We start from the raw sequence: 27,489 nt of genomic DNA, 5'->3' as shown, positions 1-27,489 counted from the left end.
GGATTCTTTTGTGCTAGCCACTATCTGAATAGAAACCTACTTGTCGTCACAGGTTGGCTGCTCGGCAGGACCGCAGGGCTTGTAGACTTTGTCAACTGGGCAGTCGCTGGCTGTTGCAAAAAGATTCAACTCAGTCAATAGTGTCACCCGACCCCCACTGTCTCAGTCTCCAGTACATATACTGCAATAGTCTATATGCCGGGGGGGCTAGAGTCAGTCTGTCCTATCTGGTATCATTATCCTGTCTTGTTTGGTGTCCTGTGTGATCTTAGGTATGCTCCATCTAATTATCTCTCTCTCTCTCCCCTCCCGGAGGACCTGAGCCCTAGGACCATGCCTCAGGACTACCTGGCCTGACGACTCCTGTCTGTGCCTGTCCCCAGTCCACCTGGTCGTGCTGCTGATCCAGTTTCTGCTGTTCTGTCTGTGACTATGGAACACTGACCTGTTCACCGGACGTGCTACCTTGTCCCGGACCTGCTGTTTCAACCCTCTCTCGCTCTCTCTGTCGCTCTCTCTCTCTATCTCTCTCTCTACCTGCACCTGCTGTCTCAACCTGTGAATGCTCGGTTATGAAAAACCAACTGACATTTACTCCTGATGTACTGACCTGTTGCACCCTCTATACACACTGTGATATTATTTGACCCTGCTGGTTATCTATGAACGTTTGAACATCTTGAAGAACAATCTGGCCTTAATGGCCATGTACGGTTATACTGTTATAATCTCCACCCAGCACAGCCAGAAGAGGACTGGCCACCCCTCAGAGCCTGGTTCCTCTCTAGGTTTCTTCACAGGTTCCTGCCTTTCTAGGGAGTTTCTCCTAGCCACTGTGCTTCTACATCTGCATTTCTTGCTGTTTTGGGTTTTAGGCCGGATTTCTGTAAAAGCAATTTGTGACAACTGCTGATGTAAAAAGTGCTTTTTAAATACATTTGATTGATTGATTGATTGATTGAATAGTATGGCAATGAGAGTTAGGTTATCACCATGGGAAAATGTAATATTCTGACTAATTATTTAATACAATCAGTTGATTGTGGGACTGAAGCCCCAAGCTAGAATAAATAAAAAAGTAGTTATTTTTATATTACACATTACAAAGGGGAACCAGACAAGGATGCCCACTCTCTCCATCATAATTTGTCAAATACGAAAATGCACTAATCATATATTTACAAATAGACATCCCCCTCCTCTATTCTGTGGTCATCTACAACACATACTACGTTCTGTTAGTACAGTATTGCTCCTGGTCTCATCTACACAGTTCCTGGTTTCTGGTCATCTACACAGTACTTCCTATCTCTTCCATGGTGGACTTATTTATCTCTCCTTATTAGGTGAGTCCCATTTAACATGGTGAGTCTGGACTTTTCCAACAAGTACAGTAAGCCTACCACATAGCGTGGTGTGGTTTCTCCAGTAGATGCAGACTCCAAACTGGGCGCAGGCAGCAGCGTATGTCTGCAGACTGGTGCACTCCACCGCAGGGTTGGACACGTGGCAGCTGTCATAGACACAGCCCTGGTAGAAGTTGTCAGGTGAGACAAATGGATGACAGGCTGCAAAAACGCTGTGGATTGAAAAACAGAGATGAAACTGTATGAGAAACAGACCTTCCAGATACACTGTAGGAATCATATATGTTTCTGTCAGAAATAAAACACACTTCTATGTATAGTTTAGGGGTATCGAGCTATATTATTGCACGTGAGAATTTAGTCTGTGATAAGTTAGATTGTTGACAGTTGGATTAGCTGGCCACTCCTGTCAGACTGTTCAATGGAGTAGCTGGCCACTCCTGTCAGACTGTTCAATGGAGCAGCTGGCCACTCCTGTCAGACTGTTCAATGGAGTAGCTGGCCTAAATTCATATTCCCATGAAACTGATTGAGATCAAATTATTGGCATGCAGATGCAGTTTGGACGTTTCACCGTAAAATGTGAAGAATGATCATTCAGATGGATCGTGATGATGGCCTATTTTGAAATAGGTATGCCTAATATTCTCAAGACAGTATGTGTGGGCATACGCTGCAGCTGGAGGGTATACTTTACACATATTAAATAATGATATTCATCCCCCTCCTGTCTTTCAGGAGATCACAGTGCCTGTAGGGAGGTTTACCTGTCCTTCAAGAGATAACAGTGCCTGTAGGGAGGTTTACCTGTCCTTCAGGAGATCACAGTGCCTTTAGGGAGGTTTACCTGTCCTTCAGGAGATCACAGTGCCTTTGGGGAGGTTTACCTGTCCTTCAGGAGATAACAGTGCCTGTAGGGAGGTTTACCTGTCCTTCAAGAGATCACAGTGCCTATAGGGAGGTTTACCTGTCCTTCAGGAGATCACAGTGCCTTTAGGGAGGTTTACCTGTCCTTCAGGAGATCACAGTGCCTTTAGGGAGGTTTACCTGTCCTTCAGGAGATAACAGTGCCTTTGGGGAGGTTTACCTGTCCTTCAGGAGATCACAGACAGAGGAGTCTGGCTTGCATGGCTTCTGTGTGGGTTCAGGGAGAGGAGAGTTGGTGGGGATTCCAGGTGGCACAGGGCAGTCGGGCTGGTAGAGATCCTGGGCTGGCCAGTAGTCTGCCATCACAGCACAGTTCTCCACCAGCTGACCTCCAGGCAGCATGCAGTCATCTGCCTGGTTGTTGTTGCATGTTCCTGAAAGAGATGCATACAGTTAAGGTTCAACTAGTTGATTTGCCATTTGCAGCTATTAAAAATAACACATACATTGGAAATCTTTGTTGGAGCTCTCTCACATTTAGTACAGCTCATACAATACAAATATCAGACACAGACATCAGACGGGAAAGCCCAAACCATTGTTTGCTAGCCCGGTCCCTGATCAGTTTGTGCTGTCTTGCCAAACCCTACGGTTGACATCTGACAACAACCATAGGATTTTGGTAAAAATAACCCAAACTGATCTGGGACTAGGCTAGTCGTTCACCTCCAACCTTGGATAAATGATTTCCATCAATTCAAAGACTATTCCATTAGGCTTTCTCACACCATGCTCAGAATTCCAAATGACCGGTCTCTGTTTAAGTTAAGTGATTCACAATCATTTCTCAGCTCTTATAGCCGTGTGTTTAAATGCAAAAGATACATAGTTTGAGGAAAATAAGTCCTTACCACAATGTCCCTGTGTATTGTTGCCAAAGTGTTGCCAAGGAAGGTTGACGCTGAAGCCAGTGACACCAAAGGTAACTACCACCTGGAGATGTGCAATCTCCAAGACCATGTTGATACCAGAGGTCATCACCTTCACACCGTTTCGTTTGAAGGGTAGTCTCAGGGAAACTCCATCAATAAGAGCCTGAAAGACAGACGGCAGGGAGAGACGGATGAAAGAGAGAAGGAGAGAAGGAGGGATAGAGAAGGATGGAAGAGAGAGATCAATCAATCATTAGGACCTCTTAAAGAAAGGCAAGGTGATCGCAATGCTGACTAATATCATGACATTACAGGTTGAATTAAGTTGATGGAGAAAATCAAAATTCATATTTTGTATCAATTAAAACTACTGATGTTGAGAACTAATGCACAATTAAGTTCAGATAATGAAAGAATGGAAGAGAATTGTCTTTAATTTTCTCATTTTCAGTCCCTCAGGCCCCAAATCCAGCCATTCAATGTGTATGGCCTTAATTGCTCATATTGATTTCTGAGCCAGTTTCCCCACTTGAGTTACCTCCAACTGAGCAGCTCCAATGAGGTTGTGATTCTTCAGTGTTATGACTGTTGAGCGATAGGACACGATGATGGCTCGAGGACAGGACACATCCTCGGTGGGATCACAGTTGACATTGTCGATGTAGATCTTAAAGTTGTGACGCGGCTTCATCTCCTCCATCAGCACATAGGTACAGTTCCCTTGGAAGCTGTAGAAGAGCCCGTCGAAGGTGATGTAATGGGGGTCTCCCCAACCCTCACAGACGCCTGTAATGAAAATAAACATGTTATAAAGCAGACAGACATTATGATCCTCTGTCAAAACAAATGTATGAAGTAAATATTTATGTCAGTGATATGGGTGTGTATGTTATTAGTTACAGAAACTGGACAGCGCCATCTACCTTCTTGACCAGGTCAGAGGAGGAGGAGGAGGAGGAGGAGAAGAAGAAGAAGAAGAAGAAGAAGAAGAAGAAGAAGAAGAAGAAGAAGAAGAAGAAGAAGAAGAAGAAGAAGAAGAAGAAGAAGAAGAAGAAGAAGAAGAAGAAGAGGGCATTCATATGGAATTATCTCAATGGTGTTGTTTTCAATGCATCTGGCCAATGTGCAGTTGCAGAGCCAGAAAGTTTCATTTTGCTGATGTTTAGAGAGAAAGAAAATGACACGTCATCAGAGATCTTTCATAATACACACAGGACTCAGTTATTAAGTCTCTGAAAGGACTTTTCGACCTCTTTGACATCAAATGTTGGCTCTGTGTTACCGAAGTTACGGGAGCCCAGTTGATTATGTGATAGTTATATTGAGGTACTTACCACTTTGTCCCACTCAGGACAAGTGATTGGTGGTGGGGTTGGTGTTCCAGTTGTGGTTGGTGTTGGACCGACTTGGCTTTCTGTTGTTGGAGGTGCCAATGTTGGACCAGTGACAACTGATTCATGGGTTGTTGCTGATGTGGTTGTCATTAGAGTTGTGGCTTCTGTGGTAGTTGATGGTTTAGATGTTGTTGTAGGAGCATTAGTGGTTGTGGTGACTGTGACAGGGGTGGTTGTGGTTGGTTTTTCAGTTGTCCTGGGGGTTGTGGTTGGTTCTTCAGTTGTCCTGGGGGTTGTGGTTGGTTCTTCAGTTGTCCTGGGGGTTGTGGTTGGTTCTTCAGTTGTCCTGGGGGTTGTGGTTGGTTCTTCAGTTGTCCTGGGGGTTGTGGGTAGAGTTGTGGCTTCTGTGGTAGTTGATGGTTTAGGTGTTGTTGTAGGAGCTTTAGTGGTTGTGGTGACTGTGACAGGAGGGGTTGTGGTTGGTTCTTCAGTTGTCCTGGGGGTTGTGGTTGGTTCTTCAGTTGTGCTGGGGGTTGTGGGTAGAGTTGTGGCTTCTGTGGTAGTTAATGGTTTAGGTGTTGTTGTAGGAGCATTAGTGGTTGTGGTGACTGTGACAGGAGGGGTTGTGGTTGGTTCTTCAGTTGTCCTGGGGGTTGTGGTTGGTTCTTCAGTTGTCCAGGGGGTTGTGGATAGAGTTGTGGCTTCTGTGGTAGTTGATGGTTTAGGTGTTGTTGTAGGAGCTTTAGTGGTTGTGGTGACTGTGACAGGAGGGGTTGTGGTTGGTTCTTCAGTTGTCCTGGGGGTTGTGGTTGGTTCTTCAGTTGTGCTGGGGGTTGTGGGTAGAGTTGTGGCTTCTGTGGTAGTTGATGGTTTAGGTGTTGTTGTAGGAGCATTAGTGGTTGTGGTGACTGTGACAGGAGGGGTTGTGGTTGGTTCTTCAGTTGTCCTGGGGGTTGTGGTTGGTTCTTCAGTTGTCCTGGGGGTTGTGGATAGAGTTGTGGCTTCTGTGGTAGTTGATGGTTTAGGTGTTGTTGTAGGAGCTTTAGTGGTTGTGGTGACTGTGACATGAGGGGTTGTGGTTGGTTCTTCAGTTGTCCTGGGGGTTGTGGTTGGTTCTTCAGTTGTCCTGGGGGTTGTGGTTGGTTCTTCAGTTGTCCTGGGGGTTGTGGTTGGTTCTTCAGTTGTCCTGGGGGTTGTGGGTAGAGTTGTGGCTTCTGTGGTAGTTGATGGTTTAGGTGTTGTTGTAGGAGCTTTAGTGGTTGTGGTGACTGTGACAGGAGGGGTTGTGGTTGGTTCTTCAGTTGTCCTGGGGGTTGTGGTTGGTTCTTCAGTTGTCCTGGGGGTTGTGGTTGGTTCTTCAGTTGTCCTGGGGGTTGTGGTTGGTTCTTCAGTTGTCCTGGGGGTTATGGTTGGTTCTTCAGTTGTCCTGGGGGTTGTGGTTGGTTCTTCAGTTGTCCTGGGTGTTGTGGTTGGTTCTTCAGTTGTCCTGGGGGTTGTGGGTAGAGTTGTGGCTTCTGTGGTAGTTGATGGTTTAGGTGTTGTTGTAGGAGCTTTAGTTATTGTGGTGACTGTGACAGGAGGGGTTGTGGTTGGTTCTTCAGTTGTCCTGGGGGTTGTGGTTGGTTCTTCAGTTGTCTTGGGGGTTGTGGGTAGAGTTGTGGCTTCTGTGGTAGTTGTTGGTTTATGTGTTGTTGTAGGAGCTTTAGTGGTTGTGGTGACTGTGACAGGAGGGGTTGTGGTTGGTTCTTCAGTTGTCCTGGGGGTTGTGGTTGGTTCTTCAGTTGTCCTGGGGGTTGTGGTTGGTTCTTCAGTTGTCCTGGGGGTTGTGGGTAGAGTTGTGGCTTCTGTGGTAGTTGTTGGTTTATGTGTTGTTGTAGGAGCTTTAGTGGTTGTGGTGACTGTGACATGAGGGGTTGTGGTTGGTTCTTCAGTTGTCCTGGGGGTTGTGGTTGGTTCTTCAGTTGTCCTGGGGGTTGTGGTTGGTTCTTCTGTTGTCCTGGGGGTTGTGGTTGGTTTTTCAGATGTTGATATTTCTGTTGTCGTTGGGGTTGTTGTGGGTGGTTTTGTTGTTGAGATACATATAACGCAACAGAGGACTCGAATCTTATAGTTCTTGCACTTAAAGGGTCTCTGAGTCTGTTTATTTTGTTCACATATTAAACCAAAGTCAACATTGCACTCTACAACTTGGCCTGTCTCAGCTACAAAGTCCTCTAAGCTCGTATTAGGATAGTCTGTAGCTACACATTCAATATCCTGTGGATCTTCACACACTTGTTTTCCACTCTGTGTGATATTCCAATACGTTTCCCAGTCACTCTTATCTTTATCATCATCTTCATCATACCATTCTGACCACTCACAAGTAGGAATACAAGGAGTAGTTGGTGGCTCTGTTGTCTGGGGGGTAGTTGTTGTTGGTATTGGTGTTGTTGTTGGTGTGGTTGTTGTTGTTGTTGTTGTTGGTGGTGGTATTGGTGTGGTTGTTGTTGGTGGTTTTGGTGTGGTTGTTGTTGGTGGTATTGGTGTGGTTGTTGTTGGTGGTATTGGTGTGGCTGTTGTTGTTGGTGGTGTTGGTGTGGTTGTTGTTGTTGGTGGTATTGGTGTTGTTGTTGTTGGTGGTACTGGTGTGGTTGTTGTTGTTGGTGGTACTGGTGTGGTTGTTGTTGTTGGTGGTTTTGGTGTGGTTGTTGTTGGTGGTGTTGGTGTGGTTGTTGTTGTTGGTGGTATTGGTGTTGTTGTTGTTGGTGGTACTGGTGTGGTTGTTGTTGTTGGTGGTATTGGTGTGTTTGTTGTTGTTGGTGGTATTGGTGTGGTTGTTGTTGGTGGTATTGGTGTGGTTGTTGTTGGTGGTATTGGTGTGGTTGTTGTTGGTGGTATTGGTGTGGTTGTTGTTGGTGGTATTGGTGTGGTTGTTGTTGTTGTTGGTGGTATTGGTGTGGTTGTTGTTGTTGGTGGTGTTGGTGTGGTTGTTGTTGGTGGTATTGGTGTGGTTGTTGTTGGTGGTATTGGTGTGGTTGTTGTTGGTGGTATTGGTGTGGTTGTTGTTGTTGGTATTGGTGTGGTTGTTGTTGGTGGTATTGGTGTGGTTGTTGTTGTTGTTGTTGGTGGTATTGGTGTGGTTGTTGTTGTTGGTGGTGTTGGTGAGGTTGTTGGTGGTATTGGTGTGGTTGTTGTTGTTGGTGGAATTGGTGTGGTTGTTGTTGTTGGTGGTGTTGGTGAGGTTGTTGGTGGTATTGGTGTGGTTGTTGTTGTTGGTGGTATTGGTGTGGTTGTTGGTGGTATTGGTGTGGTTGTTGTTGTTGGTATTGGCGTGGTTGTTGTTGGTGGTATTGGTGTGGCTGTTGTTGTTGGTGGTGTTGGTGTGGTTGTTGTTGTTGGTGGTATTGGTGTTGTTGTTGTTGGTGGTACTGGTGTGGTTGTTGTTGTTGGTGGTATTGGTGTGGTTGTTGTTGTTGTTGGTGGTGGTATTGGTGTGTTTGTTGTTGTTGGTGGTATTGGTGTGGTTGTTGTTGTTGGTGGTATTGGTGTTGTTGTTGTTGGTGGTACTGGTGTGGTTGTTGTTGGTGGTATTGGTGTGGTTGTTGTTGGTGGTATTGGTGTGGTTGTTGTTGGTGGTATTGGTGTGGTTGTTGTTGGTGGTATTGGTGTGGTTGTTGTTGTTGTTGGTGGTGGTATTGGTGTGGTTGTTGTTGTTGGTGGTGTTGGTGAGGTTGTTGGTGGTATTGGTGTGGTTGTTGTTGTTGGTGGTATTGGTGTGGTTGTTGGTGGTATTGGTGTGGTTGTTGTTGGTGGTATTGGCGTGGTTGTTGTTGGTGGTATTGGTGTGGTTGTTGTTGTTGGTGGTATTGGTGAGGTTGTTGTTGTTGGTGGTATTGGTGTGGTTGTTGTTGTTGTTGGTGTTGGTGAGGTTGTTGGTGGTATTGGTGTGGTTGTTGTTGTTGGTGGTATTGGTGTGGTTGTTGTTGGTGGTATTGGTGTGGTTGTTGTTGGTGGTACTGGTGTGGTTGTTGTTGTTGGTGGTATTTGTGTGGTTGTTGTTGTTGGTGGTATTGGTGTGGTTGTTGTTGGTGGTATTGGTGTGGTTGTTGTTGGTGGTATTGGTGTGGTTGTTGTTGTTGGTGGTATTGGTGTGGTTGTTGTTGTTGTTGATATTTCGGTTGTCGTTGGGGTTGTTGTGGGTGGTTTTGTTGTTGAGATACATATAACGCAACAGAGGACTCTAATCTTATAGTTCTTGCACTTAAAGGGTCTCTGAGTCTGTTTATTTTGTTCACATATTAAACCAAAGTCAACATTGCACTCTACAACTTGGCCTGTCTCAGCTACAAAGTCCTCTAAGCTCGTATTAGGATAGTCTGTAGCTACACATTCAATATCCTGTGGATCTTCACACACTTGTTTTCCACTCTGTGTGATATTCCAATACGTTTCCCAGTCACTCTTATCTTTATCATCATCTTCATCATACCATTCTGACCACTCACAAGTAGGAATACAAGGAGTAGTTGGTGGCTCTGTTGTCTGGGGGTTAGTTGTTGTTGGTATTGGTGTTGTTGTTGGTGTTATTGTTGTTGTTGTTGGTGGTGGTATTGGTGTGGTTGTTGTTGTTGTTGGTGGCTTTGGTGTGGTTGTTGTTGGTGGTATTGGCGTGGTTGTTGTTGGTGGTATTGGTGTGGCTGTTGTTGTTGGTGGTGTTGGTGTGGTTGTTGTTGTTGGTGGTATTGGTGTTGTTGTTGTTGGTGGTATTGGTGTGGTTGTTGTTGTTGGTGGTGGTGGTGGTGTGGTTGTTGTTGTTGTTGTTGGTGGTGGTATTGGTGTGGTTGTTGTTGGTGGTATTGGTGTGGTTGTTGTTGTTGGTGGTATTGGTGTGGTTGTTGTTGTTGTTGGTGGTGGTGGTATTGGTGTGGTTGTTGTTGTTGTTGGTGGTATTGGTGTGGGTGTTGTTGTTGTTGTTGGTGGTATTGGTGTGGGTGTTGTTGTTGCTGTTGGTGGTATTGGTGTGGTTGTTGGTGGTATTGGTGTCGTTGTTGTTGTTGGTGGTATTGGTGTGGTTGTTGTTGGTGGTGATATTGGTGTGGTTGTTGGTGGTGTTGGTGTGGTTGTTGTTGTTGGTGGTATTGGTGTGTTTGTTGTTGTTGTTGTTGGTGGTGTTGGTGTGGTTGTTGTTGGTGGTGGTATTGGTGTGGTTGTTGTTGGTGGTATTGGTGTGGTTGTTGGTGGTGTTGGTGTGGTTGTTGTTGTTGGTGGTATTGGTGTGGTTGTTGTTGGTGGTATTGGTGTGGTTGTTGTTGGTGGTGGTATTGGTGTGGTTGTTGTTGGTATTGTTGTGGTTGTTGTTGTTGGTGGTATTGGTGTGGTTGTTGTTGTTGTTGGTGGTGGTGGTGTGGTTGTTGTTGTTGGTGGTGGTGGTGGTCTTGGTGTGGTTGTTGGTGGTATTGATGTTGTTGTTGGTGGTATTGGTGTTGTTGTTGTTGTTGGTGGTGGTATTGGTGTTGTAGTTGGTGGCATTGGTGTTGTAGTTGGTGGTGTTGGTATTATAATTTCATCACATATCTCAACACACTCCCCGGTCTCTTCATCAAATATAGGCATTCTTGGAGGGCATCGTGGGTAACAACCTATAAAGAAGACAGTGTCATTAAGTTGCTTTGAATTAGTTATTACATTTAATAAAGTTGAGGTCAAAAAACATATGCATACTTTGTAAAGAAGGGCATGTGCGTATGGAACAGAAATACAGGCTGATGCCAATCAAATCAAATTGCATGCTGCCTCACCTTCCAGATTGGGAATAGGGTTGCTACAGGTCCCATTTGGATTCAGACAGGTCTTGAAGCAAGGTGTATGGCAAGGGCTGTAATGCCATTCACATTCACCTGGATCGTTGTAGTAGTCACAGAACACAGCTACAAAAGGGAAAACAGGTTCATACACTGAATACACATTGCATGCCCTCAGCAAATGGCACCCTATTCCCTATGTTGTCAATAACTTTTTATCAGAACCCTAGGTACCCTGGTTAACAGTGTATAACGTTTCACATTAAGGTATCTGTTTAAACCAACAAACTAAAACATACTTTAGATCCACATCATCATATCGTCACCGAGTTTGTGTTCTTTCAACAACATATTCATTTACTTAGCATTGTAAATTAAACCCAGTCATATTACACCAGATATGTTGGATCATTTCAATGCCAAGCCTGACAGTCAAACAGTGGAATACACAGGCATAATGAACCAACAAATATTTTGTTGTACTTACGACAAATCTCTGGTGTTCTCCATGCAACACACACTCCAGCTTCGGTGCAGGCCTGGGCGTAGGCTGCTACAGCTGTACAGAAACATTCACAGTCTCCGCCAGTATCACAGGCACAGGAGTCTTTCACACAGTTCTCAAAGAACGGAGCAGGGTCTACCTGTAAAACACATACAGAGAGAACACACATGATGCACAAATACTGTATCTTTTCATTTGATTTGTTTATTGGAGCATTTTTCAAAACACATATAACAACAGACATGTTCATGAATAACATCATTGCGGACGACAAAAAAAGTTGACGACTTGAAACGATTTGGGTGCATTTTTTGGTTCAGGAGTTGGACTGTCCACCAGTCTTTCAGTGCCCTGTCTGATACTTTCACTGGGTTTATAATTGTACGGTATATACATAGCAATACGCTGCTGCACTGTACCTTCTTGTGGCACAGTTCGAAAGTCTTCCCTCTGATGATGCTACACTGCATCTTAGCCCAGTTGTGACGGTTGGGTCTGGCTCCACATGGGTCGACGTTGCTTTCTGCGTCGGGGCAAGTGCTTGACACCTTCCAGCTGTTAGCAAACTCCACAGGGCTGCTAACTACCATCTGACCCTGCGTGGTGAAGTCATCTCTGCCGTCTCCATTAAAGTCCCCACACAGGCCACACACTGCTCCCTATAGAGACGACAAGGAAGAGACACACTCATCAGCATTCTCAGATAAACATACACAGTGGAACTGTACCAAATCAATCATTGTTAGGAATACACAAATGCACACTGGTGTCTGATGTCTTGTCCATCCATTCCAAGTCTATTCCATCAAAGGTTCTGCTCTCTATGTTTGAACTCTTCAACATTAATCTTACGCTATGCTGTGGCTCCAGGATGATGCGGACGGTAGTTTTGCGGTCCCACAGCACTGCGATCCCGATGTCTGACTCAACAATCAGGTACAGACCGGCGGGCCTCACTCGGTACTGGATCTGAGAGCCCACTCCTAGGTCCACCACTTCATAGGTCCCCTTTGATAGTTTCAGCTCTGTTCTCTGTAAGAAAGGGGATTTAGCGCTTCCTGTTCACAGACAATTGGGGTTGCAAAATTCCGGTAACTTTCCCCCAATTACCAGGTTTTCCAGAAATCCTAGTTGGAGGATTCCCGGATTTCCTGCTTACTACCTCGTAATTCCAGAAATCTTGCAATTAGGATTTCTGGAAAACTGGGGAATTTGGGGAATTTGGGGAAAGTTACCGGAATTTTGCAAAACTATGACAGACAATACACTTTCTAAAGCTTTTTATGAAGAAAACAAAACGACTTGAATGTCGTACTAATTTTAGCAGAAAGTGGCTATTTGGAAGAAAGTTTTACTTGCAATGATTGTGATGGTGATTTGACATACTTTAGTTGAATTGACTAATTGTACTGTCACTCTGAATAAGAGCGAATGCTAAATAATGCAAAATGATGTATTGTTTCGTATGTATCTCTCAGTATGATCCAACATGTATAGAAGGGAGAACTGCTCATTATAAAGGCTAGAGTGGAGTGAATGGAATGGTATCAAACACATGGAAACCAGTGATGCATTTGATACCATTCCATTTATTCAGTTCCAGCCATTGCTATGAGCCCATCCTTCCCAATTAAGGTGCCACCAGCCGCCTGTGAGAGTGTGTGTTTTCTCCAGTCTTACCCCGAGTTGAACCCTGACAGACTTGGAGCAAGTGGTGCCTGTGGTTCCACACGGTATGTTCTCTGTGATCACCGTGAAGTTGTCATGGCCAGACCGGTTCCCACATTTGTTCTTAAAGAGAGACAGAGAGAGAGGGAGAGAGTACTTTAGAAACTAAATGAGACTTTTGCATTTTAAATCATTAGTTGGTAATATAGAAGACAACGGCAGTACTATTATACAAACATATTACTTTAGTATAAAAACACATCACAATTGAATTGAATTGTATTGCATTGTATTGAATTGTCCTGACAAGCATTTGTTACCTGGACAGCCACATAGCCACATTTTCCTTGGAAGCCATACGTGCGCTCATCAAAGGTTTTGTAATGGCCACTGCCGTAGATCGTACAGGATCCTGGGCACTTCTTATCTGTGCACTCCCATTTCCCACTCTTACAGGTGCTACATGTGTACAGTATGAGAGACAGTGAGTCAAATATCCACTTAAAATAAAATCCTGTTCACATTAGCTAGAAAGGATGAAGCAAGCCCTCATCTCATGTCATGAAATCTCATTCCATTTCATTTTAATCTCCATTCCTATCATATATTGTATCGTATCATATAACGTCATGTCATATCACATAACCTCGCATTGTATCATTTTATATCATATCATAACATATCATAACATCATATCATATCATATCAATAACTCACCATGTGTTACATCCGTTTGGGATCTGTTTTCCTGGGGCGTAGAGGAATCCATCATGGCTGCATGGGCATTCATGTTTTTTCACACACATACCTTTCCCATCCTCCCACAGACTCATGGGACACTTGCACCCAGACTCACACTCTGCAGAGAACTGTGGTCAAGGAGAGAGAAAGGAATTAAATAAAGAACACAACCCTTAGGTCAGGTACTAATGGAAGTCAACAAGTCAACTCACACAGTCCATGAAATCTGGGTTCCTACAGCTCCGTGTACACTGTACTCCCAGGTCATTGGAGCAGTTTAAGAACACCTTCGGCGACTGGCAGGCTGTAACAGAAGCAGTTTCATTGTTATTACACAATAAGTTGTCAAATTAGACCTGGGTTCAAATACTAGGGCTGGTTTAAAACAGATTAAGCCTAGTCCTGGACTCAAGTAATTGAAATGATCTCTCAAATAGTATTTGAACTCAGGTCTAGGTAAAATACTGTATACATCAAAGGGATAATGGGATATGAATAGCAAAGGGACACAGAAAGGTTACTTACTACTCTCCGAAAGCATTTTCCAGGAACGGCAGTGAAGCTTCCCATTGGTGCAGACACTAGAAGAACGCACATGATATCAAGAGCTATTTTAATATTGGAATAACATTGCAGGATTGTGTACTTTTTATACTAGCAGGAAATATGACATATTTGCTGCTTTGGTAGGTAAGTTAGGTAAATAAGTAGGTAGGTAGGTAGGTAGGTAGGTAGGTAGGTAGGTAGGTAGGTAGGTAGGTAAGTAGTCAGGTAAGTAGGTAGCTAGATACTTTATTAGATAGAAACAGTCTCTTACCAGTGCTCCTCCTGAATGTTGATGGACTTCCCAGGCTTGATGTGGACGCCGTTGTGGAAGCAGGGGCATTTGGCCATGGGTACACAGGTGCCCCTGTCGTCCATGTACAGGCCGTCCGGGCAGGAGCAACCATCCACTGGGAGGAAGTCGTTGGTACAACCCTGGCGTTTGCTGGCCAGGGAGCTACAGGTCAGCTGACATCTCTGGACCTGGTCGGAGTAGGTCTGAGACGCTGGGCAGTTACCAGTGTATTTGTCTGGTTGTAGGGAAATATGGAAAGTGTTGGTTAAAGTTAAGATCGGCAGTGTTGGAAAACTTTAGTAAAGGCTCTATTTTTCTCCAGGAAGGAAGGGGATAAAGTAAGTAAGTGTTGTTAAAGTTGACATCAGATGAGTTGAGAAGAGGTGGTACCTTATTTTTTAGCTCGTCAGGGTTGTCCCCTGTCTCCCCTACTTTTTGCAATGGCAGTGGAATCTACCAGGGTTGTCCCCTGTCTCCTCTACTTTTTGCAATGGCAGTGGAATTTGCCAAGGTTGTCCCCTGTCTCCTCTACTTTTTGCAATGGCAGTGGAATTTGCCAGGGTTGTCCCCTGTCTCCTCTACTTTTTGCAATGGCAGTGGAATTTACCAAGGCTGCCCCCTGTCTCCTCTACTTTTTGCAATGGCAGTGGAATTTGCAAGCGTTGTCCACTGTCTCCCATACTTTTAGCGATGGCAGTAGAACCATTTGCAGAATGCATATGTTCTAATGAGAATATAAGTGAACCTTTCATTGGTATCCAGGAGAGGCCTATACTGTCATCTCCTTTCCATAATATACCGCAAGACATATATATGAGAAGTGTAAATCACTTACCACACACGTTCTCTCTCCAGCCCGACAGGACCACTCCCTTGGTAGCACAATCTCGCACGTAGGACGAGAAGACGGCACACAGGCAGTCTTCACTCTTCTCACAGTTACAGCTAGCGTATGTGCATCGCTATAGAAAATATTTCAGCTGAAGTAAATCTGCCATATGTAATAAATATATGACAAATCTAATTCGCCAGAGCTTTCGCATTACAAACAGCATTACAAACAGCATTAAAAACAGTAAGAAAGTTCAGATCAAATACGTACAAGTGTACATATATCACAACCAGCCAAGATAATATTGTGAGCATTCCAAACCAGACGTAACACAATGAAATATTACAATTCCAGTTATACAAAATGTATTACCTTGTAGTAAATCTCGGGGTCCACCATAGCATGGCACTTGGCAAAAGTGCTGTCAGAACTTCTTAGCAAGGAGCACCAATGTTTAGCATAGTTCTCTGAGTAAACAAGAAGGTGGCAAGAGTTCAAATATGTCTGATACTGTATAAACAACTGCCTTGCTGCATCGCTTTGGATGCAATGACATGATACTGCGGTTGTTGACAAAAACATTTATGAAATGCTTATGTTCTGCTTTGTATTGTGTTATGTAAAGGGTTATGAATGTGTTATGAACTCCTTATGCAAGTGCCCTTCAATTAAAGTGTTAGTGAAGAGGGCTTACCATTCTCCACACTGAGGGAGCAGGGGTCGTCCAGCCTCTCCTCTCTGTCTCTGCAGGTAGGATTAGCCTTCCAGGAGTTACCAAAGGAAGAGGCTGTCCCCTCCACCATACCCTGGGGGGTTTTCATGTCATCAGACAGAACCTTGTTGAAGTTCCCACACAGACCTAGAAGAAACAGGAACAGAAATGAACACCATATAAACCTACACCAAACAGAAATCAACACAATTTTTCTACTTTCTTGCTGTTGTTATTATTTTATTGAGCCCTGGTGAGTAAGATTACCAATGTTTATCACATTTGCATAAAGTAGAATTTGAACTCTATCCATAACTGATAACTGCTCACCTTCAGAGGTACATGCCTACAGCTTGGGAGTTAACTTACCTTGTGTCTTGGTCTTGTAGCTCTCGTCCAGGGTGACATAGACCTGCATGATAGGGATCAGCTGGATCTGAACCTGCAGCCCAAAGCTGGTCTGGAGAATCATGTGGAAGGACGATGGCTGGAACACACTGATGTCAGCTATTGGAAGAAAAATAAATACACTAATGTCAGCTAGGAACAGAAAGGTGAGGGGGGAATATCGTTAAATTAAATATTATTCATGTTTTATAAAAAATAAAATAAAACATTTTATAACACTAGACATTAGTGTACTTATTACTGTGTCAATATCCCTGGAAGTACAGTGTAATAATAACTAGTATTAGTTAATTGATATCTATACAGGTGAATGTTTCATTATCTGTTCCATTATATGTTGCTGGTTGCACTTTCATAACATAGAAGAATGGCAAAGAGTGTGTATCATTTTTATTATAAACTGGGTGGTTCGAGCCCTCAATGCTGATTTGCTGACAGACGTTGTATATTAGACCGTATACCACGGTATGACAAAACATTTATTTGTACTGCTCTAAATACGTTGGTAACCAGTTTATTATAGCAATAAGGCGCCTCGAGGGTTTTGTGATATATGGCCAATATACCACGGCTATACCACTCAGCGTTGCGTCGTGACCATGAACAGCCTTTAGCCACGGTATATTGGCCATACACCGAACCCCCTCGGGCCTTATTGCTTAATTATTCCATGTCCCACCTGTGTTGTAAGGCAGAGTGATCTGTGCATTGTGGCTGACTTTCCCATCGGCGGAAATCACCAAAGCCTGGAAAAGAAAACAATAGCCATGATCAACTAATACTAATCCTATTCAACACAAGACTAGATTTGCAGTATATACATATTACATACTTATAAGTACATATACAGTCAGGTTCAAAATTATTGCCACCCTTGATAAAGATGAGCATAAAATACTTTATAAAATAAATAAAACAAATACTGGGCTATATTGTATGCTCAAAAAATAGGAACATAATATTAGTAAATAATGTCCTGGTACTGGGTAAAGTTCATGATGCTGTTGACCTTAAAAAGGGCCCCAGGACCAGTGGAAGCATAATATCCCTGTAACATCAAAGATCCACCACCATGTTTTACAGCAAGTATGGGGCTCTGTTCGACATATGATTCTTCTTTTTGACGCCAAACCCACCACTTGTGGGCGTGGCCAAAGAGCTTTATTTTCATGATATATTTAACAAAGTCTGTTTTGCTCATTTTATTTGGACCTGACTGTACATACATAGAGCTGTTGTATACTATACATGTGTTAAGTGTATATGTCAAATCTCCATCTTTGAATGAAGGTAAAGCTCACATTGTTTCTGTCATTGTTCAACAAGACCACAACACTCTTGAGGCAAGTGTCAAACTTCTGTCTTATACAGGGAACCAGCTGGCCCAGAACAGTAAACTTTGGACTGGCTTCATCCTGAAACAGAGAAGGGAAACAAAAACAAGAAAACGTTGTGACATATAAAATACCATCCACTCACACTAACGTATCACCTAGATTGCCTCTTCAGTAAATGATAGTGTAAATGTCACATACCTTGCTTTCCACCTTGGCTAGTGGGTAGTAGCAGTCCCCATGGAAGGTGTATGCTTTCCCATCGAAGGTCGTCACGTGTGAACCCTCTTCAACTGCACATGTAGCAGGGCTGGGCAGGCTTTTACAGGACCACTGACCATGGTGACAGACACTGAACCACAGACACAAATCAAATGATCAAGTCGTTTACAGGATAACTGAGGACAATGACAGAGACTGACAGAACAAATGATCAAGTCGTTTACAGGATAACTGAGGACAATGACAGAGACTGACAGAACAAATGATCAAGTCGTTTACAGGATAACTGAGGACAATGACAGAGACTGACAGAACAAATGATCAAGTCGTTTACAGGATAATCCTGATACATGAACCCTATGTTATGACTTCTGTCTTAATTTAACTTGTTATTTTAACTATTCAGTGATTTACATTGTGCTCGTTAAGTCTAAACCAATGACTCACCATTCCTCACGGTCCTGTCTGAATACTTCTCCAGAGTTATACACTTTGTCATGTTTGCACTGACACTGGTCCTGAGAGATACACCCTCGCTTTGAGATGTCATCAAACACAGTCCCTACACAGTGGTGAAAACACACAACATGTCATGAACGTCACCACAGTCCCTACACAGTGGTGAAAACACACAACATGTCATGAACGTCACCACAGTCCCTACACAGTGGTGAAAACACACAACATGTCATGAACGTCACCACAGTCCCTACACAGTGGTGAAAACACACCATTCTTCTATATCATCACTACCATAATGATAATATGAGGTGTGTTCTGGTTCTATAACATCACTACTATAATGATAATATGAGGTGTGTTCTGGTTCTATAACATCACTACCATAATGATAATATGAGGTGTGTTCTGGTTCTATAACATCACTACCATAATGATAATATGAGGTGTGTTCTGGTTCTATAACATCACTACCATAATGATAATATGAGGTGTGTTCTGGTTCTATAACATCACTACCATAATGATAATATGAGGTGTGTTCTGGTTCTATAACATCACTACCATAATGATAATATGAGGTGTGTTCTGGTTCTATAACATCACTACCATAATGATAATATGAGGTGTGTTCTGGTTCTATAACATCACTACCATAATGATAATATGAGGTGTGTTCTGGTTCTATAACATCACTACCATAATGATAATATGAGGTGTGTTCTGGTTCTATAACATCACTACCATAATGATAATATGAGGTGTGTTCTGGTTCTATAACATCACTACTATAATGATAATATGAGGTGTGTTCTGGTTCTATAACATCACTACCATAATGATAATATGAGGTGTGTTCTGGTTCTATAACATCACTACCATAATGATAATATGAGGTGTGTTCTGGTTCTATAACATCACTACCATAATGATAATATGAGGTGTGTTCTGGTTCTATAACATCACTACCATAATGATAATATGAGGTGTGTTCTGGTTCTATAACATCACTACCATAATGATAATATGAGGTGTGTTCTGGTGAAAGGCTGACCGTGAGGGCAGAAGCAGCCGTCCATCAGATGTTCTTCACACAGTGAGCTGGTGTCTGAGTGGGTACAGGTGTCCAGGCAGGGAGAGCCACTCTCCAGATACACCATGTTGAACGGGCACTGCTTGTCTAAGAACACAAAGGAAAACAACATTATAGTACATTTTATTATTACATGTCAATATGCATACATATATTTATTAATTTTTTAAGACTTTTGTGTGATCTGAAGCTGACTATGGACAATAAATAGTTATCGTTTTGTATGTGACTTTTTGATCTACAGTAAATGTTTTCCTGAACTCCCAGACAGTTATTGAGATGTCCCATTACCACAGAAGGCTGTTGTTCTCCAGTGGGGTGGCTGCCCCCCAGCATGGGAGCACTGTCTGGAGTACTCTGCCAGGGTGCTGCAGACACAGAAGCTATCAGAAGTGTTGCTGCAGCCACACAGGTCCTGAACACAGGCCTGGATGTAGGGTTCAGGGTTCACGACCGCACCACAGGAGCTCCACAACGCCGAGCGCAGGAGCTGGTCACACTGGGCATGCTGAGGAGGAGGAGGAGGAGGAAGAGGAGGAGGAGGAGGAGGAGGAGGAAGAGGAGGAGGAGGAAGAGGAGGAGGAGGTGGAGGAGGAGGAGAAGGAAAAGGTGGAGGAGGAGGAGGAGGAGGAGGAGGAGGAGGAAGAGGAGGAAGAGGAGGAAGAGGAAGAGGAAGAGAAGGAGGAGGAGGTGGAGGAGGAGGAGGAGAAGGAAAAGGTGGAGGAGGAGGAGGAGGAGGAGGAGGAAGAGGAGGAAGAGGAGGAAGAGGAGGAGGAAGAGGAGGAGGAGGAGGTGGAGGAGGAGGAGAAGGAAAAGGTGGAGGAGGAGGAGGAGGACGAGGAGGTGAAGGGAGAGGAGTGTGAGAGGAGGAGGAGGTGGAGAGGAGGAGGAGGAGAAGGAGAAGGTGGAGGAGGGTGGAGTAGGAGGAGGAAGAGGAGGAGGAGGAGGAGGAGGAGGAGAAGGAGGAAGAGGAGGAAGAGGAGGAGGAAGAGGAGGAGGAGGTGGAGGAGGAGGAGAAGGAAAAGGTGGAGGAGGAGGAGGAGGAGGAGGAGGTGAAGGGAGAGGAGTGTGAGAGGAGGAGGAGGTGGAGAGGAGGAGGAAGAGGAGGAGGAGGAGGAGGAAGAGGAGGAAGAGGAGGAGGAAGAGGAGGAAGAGGAGGAGGAAGAGGAGGATGAGGAGGTTGTTAGTTGCGATACGGATAATATTATGCCATATTTTAACTTTATTCATTCCATATGGCTGTCATATAAATAAATACAATGAAGGGAAATACATGGAAATAGTGTCCTCTATTTGTCAGGTTGAGCAGACTGGAGTAAGAACTTACAAACTCCTTGCATGTGTCCTCTCTAGGCTGAACGTCTGCAGGTTCATCTTCCTCTTCATAGGGGTCCTCACAATCCTCGTTGGGCCTGTGGACTTTCTGCATGTTGCCAAACTCAACGGGGCCCACTTTACGGCCTGCACAGAAATACAATGATGTTATCCTTCATCAATAAGTTACAACCTGGGAGAAATTACAATGATGTTACTTGATGTAAGAATATATAACAGTCACTTAGAATATATAACAGTCACTTAGAATATATAACAGTCACTTAGAATATATAAGAATATATAACAGTCACTTAGAATATATAAAAGTCACTTAGAATATATAACAGTCACTTAGAATATATAACAGTCACTTAGAATATATAACAGTCACTTAGAATATATAACATAAATAACATGTTAATAATAACAACTCAATTAGCCATTATAAATATTTACATAAATGCTTAGAAATGCGTTATAAGTTACCATACATGTTATATAAATGATAATATTAGCCACTTGGAATATATTGATTACACGTAATACCTTAAAACCTTACATGAATAAGCCATTATTAATGCTTATACATATTTATATAAATGATTATAAGTGTGTTATAACCGACTATACATGTTATAATGCTGATGAATCGTAACGCTTATAATTCGTATAAATGCTCACCATTATAAATAAACTCATTGTGGACTGGAAGGCCATTGAAGTCTCCACAGAGACCACAGGTACGGTTGGTGTACTCTGAGTCCAGCTCCACCTAACGCAAACAGTGATGGGGTCAACTGTTTTTCAAGGTAGACTCAGCGAAACGACGTTGCCACGAGCAGCAGCTCAGATACCGAGTTGAGAGAGACGCAAGACAACGCTCACACACAGTATCTGTGCATCTGCACGGGTTCGTTTTACGCTGGTCACTGTTTAACGATAACAGTCCATTTCAGTGAAACTTATTGAATTCTTACAAAGCAAATAAAAAAAGATATGTACTGTTTTGATTCTTATAACGGCTTACCATGACGGCATCTTCTCCATTCCACATGACAACCAGGCCAACCTTGGAGTAGAGTTTGGTGTAAACTGCATTCCGCTCCAGTTGGACTCCTCCATTGTAGTAGGGCAGAGTTACACTGGGAATAAAGATCGTGAACGTCATTAATAACATAGATTACATAGAAATGTGTCAATTAACAACAATGGGACACAAAATACAGTTAAATCCTTTGAATTCAAAAGGAAATCCCTGGAAATATGTCAGAGCACTGTCTCAGATGTGAATAGCTAACAGCATTACTTTTTGCAGAGAGGAATTGTCATTGATAGATATATCAATACTTTACTGATCCCCCAAAAGTAAATGATTTGGCTGATTCATCCAGTGACAGTCCAACTGACTATTCCACGTCTCACTTGAAAAAAAAGGATGTGAATCTCAACGCGACTTCCCTGATGAATCAGAGGACGCACAACAGAAAACATTTGGGGAGCACTTACATTTCTCCATTGACCGTGACCAGAGTCTTGGTCAGGTGGAAGACCAGGTCGTTGATAGTGACCACTACGTGTTTGACCGTAGGGTTCCCCTCATCCTCAGTAGCCTCGTTCCTCTTCAGGTGCACAGAGAACTCCTGGTAGGACTCAGAGTGGCAGTCGGAGGCCAGGTTGTATTCACAAGTCCCTGGGAACTGGTACACGTCTCCATCGAAGGTCTTGAAGTGCTCTCTGCCCCAGGTGCTGCAGATGCTGTTCACATGGTTGGGCTGGCGAGCTGAGGAGACAGCATGATAAAAAGTCACCCACTTGAAATGTACGGAATCAAAAAGAGACATCATTTATCCGTTTGCTGTAAGTTGTAAATAATGCACCAAGTATTTCAAAATATCCAATTTTAGTGGATTGTGAATCAAGATATTAAAAACATATGGCACTCCTAGACAGACTGCACTCATATTTGCTCCAACCATAATTGTTCCTAATAGCAATATTTGTCTGTTCTTGACTGATAGTTGGTTGGAAATAGATAGATACTTAATCTAACGGCATCTCTCTACGGTATCTATCTCTAATGTTTGACTGCTTGTCTTTGTCTGCATAGATCAAAATAAATCACTGCTATTTCCAAAATGATCCTGTATCGTCTGTCTTACCCTTCTTAGCTTTCACCTGGACGGCGCTCGTTAGTGGCAGAGCGAGAACACACAACCACAGAGTTGTCCACCCCATAGTTAGTGGCCAGGTGAAGTGGGCTTCAGGTAAAAGTGTAGAGTGCTGCTTGACAGCCTCCTTTATATTGGCATTGCTCAATCTGTGTCTGTCGGTTCACACCCCTCAGAAGGAGGATGTCAAGCCACTTTATTGAGACTTGGTAAACATGTCTATTGACAGGGCCAGATTACCGACTGGGCACTCAGATAATATAAACAACACGGCACACGTCATTGCAAAATGTGAAGAATTGCAGGAAATTAGCTTTAAAACAGCAACATTTTCTCTTCGTTACCAAGAGGGGGGCCTCTAAAATGTTCTTGTGCAGGGCCCCAGATTTGGGTTTATTCCAGCCCTGTCTAAGGAAATTCAACCACTTTCAGAAGTCCCCTTGTCTCTATCCCCTTGGCTATGTATTATGGACATTATTTGGAGTAGATAGCCTGATACCCATTTCACACTATAAGGTTGACCCTTGTCACATTGTCCTTTTCTGCATGGTTCCAGCAACTGTGCTGGATGTGTAACCAGGCCGGCCCTGTACAGCTCAGCTTGACTTGACTCATTTGGGTCCTACAGTGTGAATCCGACTTAAGAGTTATTTTAGCAATCACCCAAAAATACTTCCTACTGTGTTTTTTAATATATACTCCTGATTGAAACTCTATCGATTATATCTCAGCATCAGTATCACTATTTACACAATCAATATGGATTAATACCCAAGATTAGAGTCATAATCCCTTTATTACATCCTCATAATGGTAAACGCCTCGTACTTCCTGTAATCTAAGGTGAATATGTCAACATGACACAGGTTCAGAGCAGTTCAACCTCAGTTTAAACTGTGTAGTGATGCGTGTACCAGTATGCGTGAGGCCTGGATGACGCCAGTGACAGAACGAGGCCGTGTCCTGAACGACACCCTATTCCCTATACAGTATACTACTTTTGACCAGGCCCCATAGGTCTCTAGGTCAAAAGTAGTATACTATATAGGCAACAGGGATCCATTTGGGACGCGGTCAGCGTCTGTCCCCAGCAGCAGCAGCAGCAGCTCAGTAGAAGGGTTCAATCAGGGATATATAAGAGTCATCTATATATGGTTCAGGGTTATGGCATCTCCTGTCTGCCATCTGTTTCTCTTGAAGGAGGAGCAACCGAGGCCGTCAACAGTGCTACATCCTGGTCCCGGCCATGTTCCCAACCCTTTCAGACCCTTTCCAGCCTGGATGCCAGTCTGTTTTCAGCTAATCTTGTCAACTTCTCGTCATTCATTGGCTCGCCAAACTTGACAAATTTCATAAGACAGTTATATATAGGAAGTCTAACAACACACTGGCACCCAGGCTAGAAACGTTCTACTGTGGGTACAAGACGTTACACAGGCTATGGGACATTGCTGTTAGATTAGATGTTACTGTATGTCATTATTCTGTCTCAGGACACTGACTGATCCTTTGTCACTTTTCTCCTCAGCGTCTTCAATACCGGTTCATTTTAAAGGTAGACTCGGTGATATGATGTAGATGCAGAGAGTAAACAGCATAGTGGGTCAATTTCAGCAACAACCAAGAGTGTTGAAGGGAGAGGCTCAACTTCTCCTCTGTTTTGGTGCCCCTGGCTACCACCCTGGGAACAGAGTGAAGCGAACCCGTACATACATTATACATTCAAAGGCTGTACATAAGCATTCCATTAATTTATATGTCAACAATCGCAAGTTGATAATTGCTTCCACACTTCTTATGAATGCATGTAAGTGTTGTGAAGAATGGTCTGTACTGTAGGTGCTGTGATTTGATAAAGTTGACATGACATGGAGGGTAAGGTCAATGACAGGTATGGAGGGTAAGGTATGGAGGGTAAGGTCAATGACAGGTATGGAGGCTGTACAGTTGACATGGAGGGTAAGGTATGGAGGGTAAGGTCAATGACAGGTATGGAGGGTAAGGTATGGAGGGTAAGGTCAATGACAGATATGGAGGCTGTACAGTTGACATGGAGGGTAAGGTATGGAGGGTAAGGTCAATGACAGGTATGGAGGGTAAGGTATGGAGGGTAAGGTCAATGACAGGTATGGAGGCTGTACAGTTGACATGGAGGGTAAGGTCAATGACAGGTATGGAGGCTGTACAGTTGACAGGGAGGGTAAGGTATGGAGGGTAAGGTCAATGACAGGTGTGGAGGGTAAGGTATGGAGGGTAAGGTCAATGACAGGTATGGAGGGTAAGGTATGGAGGGTAAGGTCAATGACAGGTATGGAGGCTGTACAGTTGACATGGAGGGTAAGGTATGGAGGGTAAGGTATGGAGGGTAAGGTAAATGACAGGCATGGAGGGTAAGGACAATGACAGGTATGGAAGCTGTACAGTTGATATGGAGGGTAAGGTATGGAGGGTAAGGTCAATGACAGGTATGGAAGCTGTACAGTTGACATGGAGAGTAAGGTCAATGACAGGTATGGAGGCTGTACAGTTGACATGGAGGGTAAGGTATGGAGGGTAAGGTATGGAGGGTAAGGTAAATGACAGGCATGGAGGGTAAGGTCAATGACAGGTATGGAGGGTAAGGTATGGAGGGTAAGGTCAATGACAGGTATGGAGGCTGTACAGTTGACATGGAGGGTAAGGTATGGAGGGTAAGGTATGGAGGGTAAGGTAAATGACAGGCATGGAGGGTAAGGTCAATGACAGGTATGGAAGCTGTACAGTTGATATGGAGGGTAAGGTATGGAGGGTAAGGTCAATGACAGGTATGGAAGCTGTACAGTTGACATGGAGAGTAAGGTCAATGACAGGTATGGAGGCTGTACAGGCCAGCATTTGGACATTTCAATTTAAAAAAGACCCTTTGTCACATGACTATAGAAATGGAAACATTATGCTTATATAGACACAAAGTAACAATAGTCTCTGATTAAAGGGTTAGACTGTACTGGGATATAGAGACACAAAGTAACAATAGTCTCTGATTAAAGGGTTAGACTGTACTGGGCTCTCAACATCATAGACAAACCCAACACAGAAAATACACACCCTGACTCAACAAATACAAGTCCTTAGAGACAGGGCGTGACACACTGGGAGATGAATTCACCTTTCAGCAGGACAATAATCTAAAACACAAGGCCAAATCTACACTGGAGTCGCTTACCAAGAAGACAGGTAATGTTCTCGAGTGAACAAATTACAGTTTTGAATTAAATCAGCTTGAAAACCAATGGCAAAACCTGAAAATGGTTGTCTAGCAATGACATAAAACCAATTTGACAGAGCTTGAAGAATTTTGAAAAGAATAATGGGCAAATGTTGCAATCCAAGTATGGAAAGCTCTTAGAGACTTACCCAGAAAGACTCACAGCTGTAATGGCTGCCAAAGGTGATTGTAACATGTATTGACTCAGGGGGTTGACTACTTATGTAATCAACAGACAGTATATTAGTGTTTGATTTTCATGTTGTTTTTTACAAATGTTAGAATTTTTCTTCCACTTTGACATTACAGAATATTTTGTGTAGATAGTTGACAAAAATGACAATTAAATCCATTTTAATCCCACTTTGTAACACAATGTGGAAAAAGTCAAGGGGTGTGAATACTTTCTGAATGCACTGTAGGTCTAGCCTACAATATTCTGTCCATATGAACACATTTATTTTAGGCCATAACTGAACCAATTTCTGTAGGCTATATATACACAACATTCTGACCATATGAACAAATGTATATACAATGTTTGCAGCCATACGTGATTTCATGAAAAGCAGTAAACATACACATTTAATAACAGTCATGAACACAATCAGGCAATAGTAAACACACACAACATTGTTTCACATTCTTTAATAACAGACTCATAAACACAATAAAGCAATAGGCTTCAGCTCACTTCACAGCTTTCCCGGGAAACTCGACATATTGTAGCCTTTTATTGTGTTAATACTAAAATACATCACGTTACACATTTAGTCATGACAGAATGCGTTTTAAACTTCATGCACAGCAACACTTTTGTATCACTTAATACAATGATTTTATTGATAGTAGTGGGGGAAAAGGGTGCTTCTGGTTGTGCATTCATAAAGCACACCAAACCTGGAGGAGCAAGGTAGAAAGCTTCTCGGGCACAAAGACCCACTCCAGAGTCGCACTCCACCTCCTGCACAGACACCTGGTGTAGTACGAACTAGCAACATCTCACACAGGAGCCACCAGTCTGAGCGTGTCGTAGCACCTAGACATGAGAAGGTGGTCTCCCCAAGAGACCTTTCCTACCTCAATCGCAGGGAGTTCAAAGATCCATGGGGGTCAAATAGGGGACCACACGGCAGATATGAGCTACAACCATGTGTGTAAAACAGATAGACGAGGGGTTGAGAGAGGACTTCAGTGAGGTAGTCAGGGGAGTGTTGAGAATAATAAAAACCGGGAAACTTTAAGGACATGTTAATGAACAAGGATGACATGACAGTAGCCTGAACTCAAAAGGGTTTCTCCAGTGACACCTAGTGGAAAATAATAGCACAGAGAGCTAATGTGTGCAAAACAAAGTGAGCAAGAGACGCGGCAACAGTTTCTCTATAGGATGATTGGACTGAAACAGAAGATCCTGTTTACTGCTAAACAAGCTGAGACGGATGTTAAGTATAGGACAGAGACAGTCCAAGGCGTGTTTCTACACACTGTACAAGGGCCTAGGCCTCAAACATAACAACATCCGCTGTGACAGGTGAGGTGACACTGAGACATTTCATGAAAATTACCTTTGATGAGAATGAGAGTCAGCGCAGGTTAGGGCCGACACCTCGGTACAAACCTACCCACGCTCATGGTGTTCAGCCGGATGAGGAACATGGT

General features: G+C 43.4%; 1 protein-coding gene across 1 annotated transcript in view; it reads right to left on the bottom strand.

Annotated features, from left to right (window-relative positions):
* LOC311148694 (mucin-2-like) overlaps positions 1-27,489 on the bottom strand; it is a gene marked incomplete at both ends in the record, with an annotated part of 52,629 nt that overhangs the window by 8,076 nt on the left and 17,064 nt on the right. Inside the window, 30 exons of the mRNA XM_084185673.1 lie at positions 41-110; positions 1,404-1,579; positions 2,455-2,668; positions 3,146-3,329; positions 3,705-3,952; positions 10,053-10,121; positions 10,281-10,409; positions 10,771-10,927; positions 11,208-11,447; positions 11,641-11,820; positions 12,469-12,579; positions 12,777-12,915; positions 13,174-13,325; positions 13,410-13,501; positions 13,723-13,778; positions 14,015-14,270; positions 14,871-14,997; positions 15,240-15,334; positions 15,562-15,726; positions 15,949-16,086; positions 16,667-16,733; positions 17,289-17,402; positions 17,523-17,673; positions 17,991-18,105; positions 19,057-19,182; positions 19,387-19,603; positions 20,423-20,556; positions 21,094-21,184; positions 21,440-21,554; positions 21,919-22,192. Coding sequence (XP_084041799.1) covers positions 41-110; positions 1,404-1,579; positions 2,455-2,668; positions 3,146-3,329; positions 3,705-3,952; positions 10,053-10,121; positions 10,281-10,409; positions 10,771-10,927; positions 11,208-11,447; positions 11,641-11,820; positions 12,469-12,579; positions 12,777-12,915; positions 13,174-13,325; positions 13,410-13,501; positions 13,723-13,778; positions 14,015-14,270; positions 14,871-14,997; positions 15,240-15,334; positions 15,562-15,726; positions 15,949-16,086; positions 16,667-16,733; positions 17,289-17,402; positions 17,523-17,673; positions 17,991-18,105; positions 19,057-19,182; positions 19,387-19,603; positions 20,423-20,556; positions 21,094-21,184; positions 21,440-21,554; positions 21,919-22,192 — 4,402 coding nt within the window. The remainder of the gene's footprint in view (positions 1-40; positions 111-1,403; positions 1,580-2,454; positions 2,669-3,145; positions 3,330-3,704; positions 3,953-10,052; positions 10,122-10,280; positions 10,410-10,770; positions 10,928-11,207; positions 11,448-11,640; positions 11,821-12,468; positions 12,580-12,776; positions 12,916-13,173; positions 13,326-13,409; positions 13,502-13,722; positions 13,779-14,014; positions 14,271-14,870; positions 14,998-15,239; positions 15,335-15,561; positions 15,727-15,948; positions 16,087-16,666; positions 16,734-17,288; positions 17,403-17,522; positions 17,674-17,990; positions 18,106-19,056; positions 19,183-19,386; positions 19,604-20,422; positions 20,557-21,093; positions 21,185-21,439; positions 21,555-21,918; positions 22,193-27,489) is intronic.

Source organism: Coregonus lavaretus (assembly GCF_964263955.1).
Source record: "Coregonus lavaretus genome assembly, chromosome: 21".
In the NCBI taxonomy this organism is placed as follows: Eukaryota; Metazoa; Chordata; class Actinopteri; order Salmoniformes; family Salmonidae; genus Coregonus; species Coregonus lavaretus.
The sequence above is the reverse complement of the archived record's forward strand: the minus strand, read 5'-3'. Positions and strand labels throughout refer to the sequence as shown.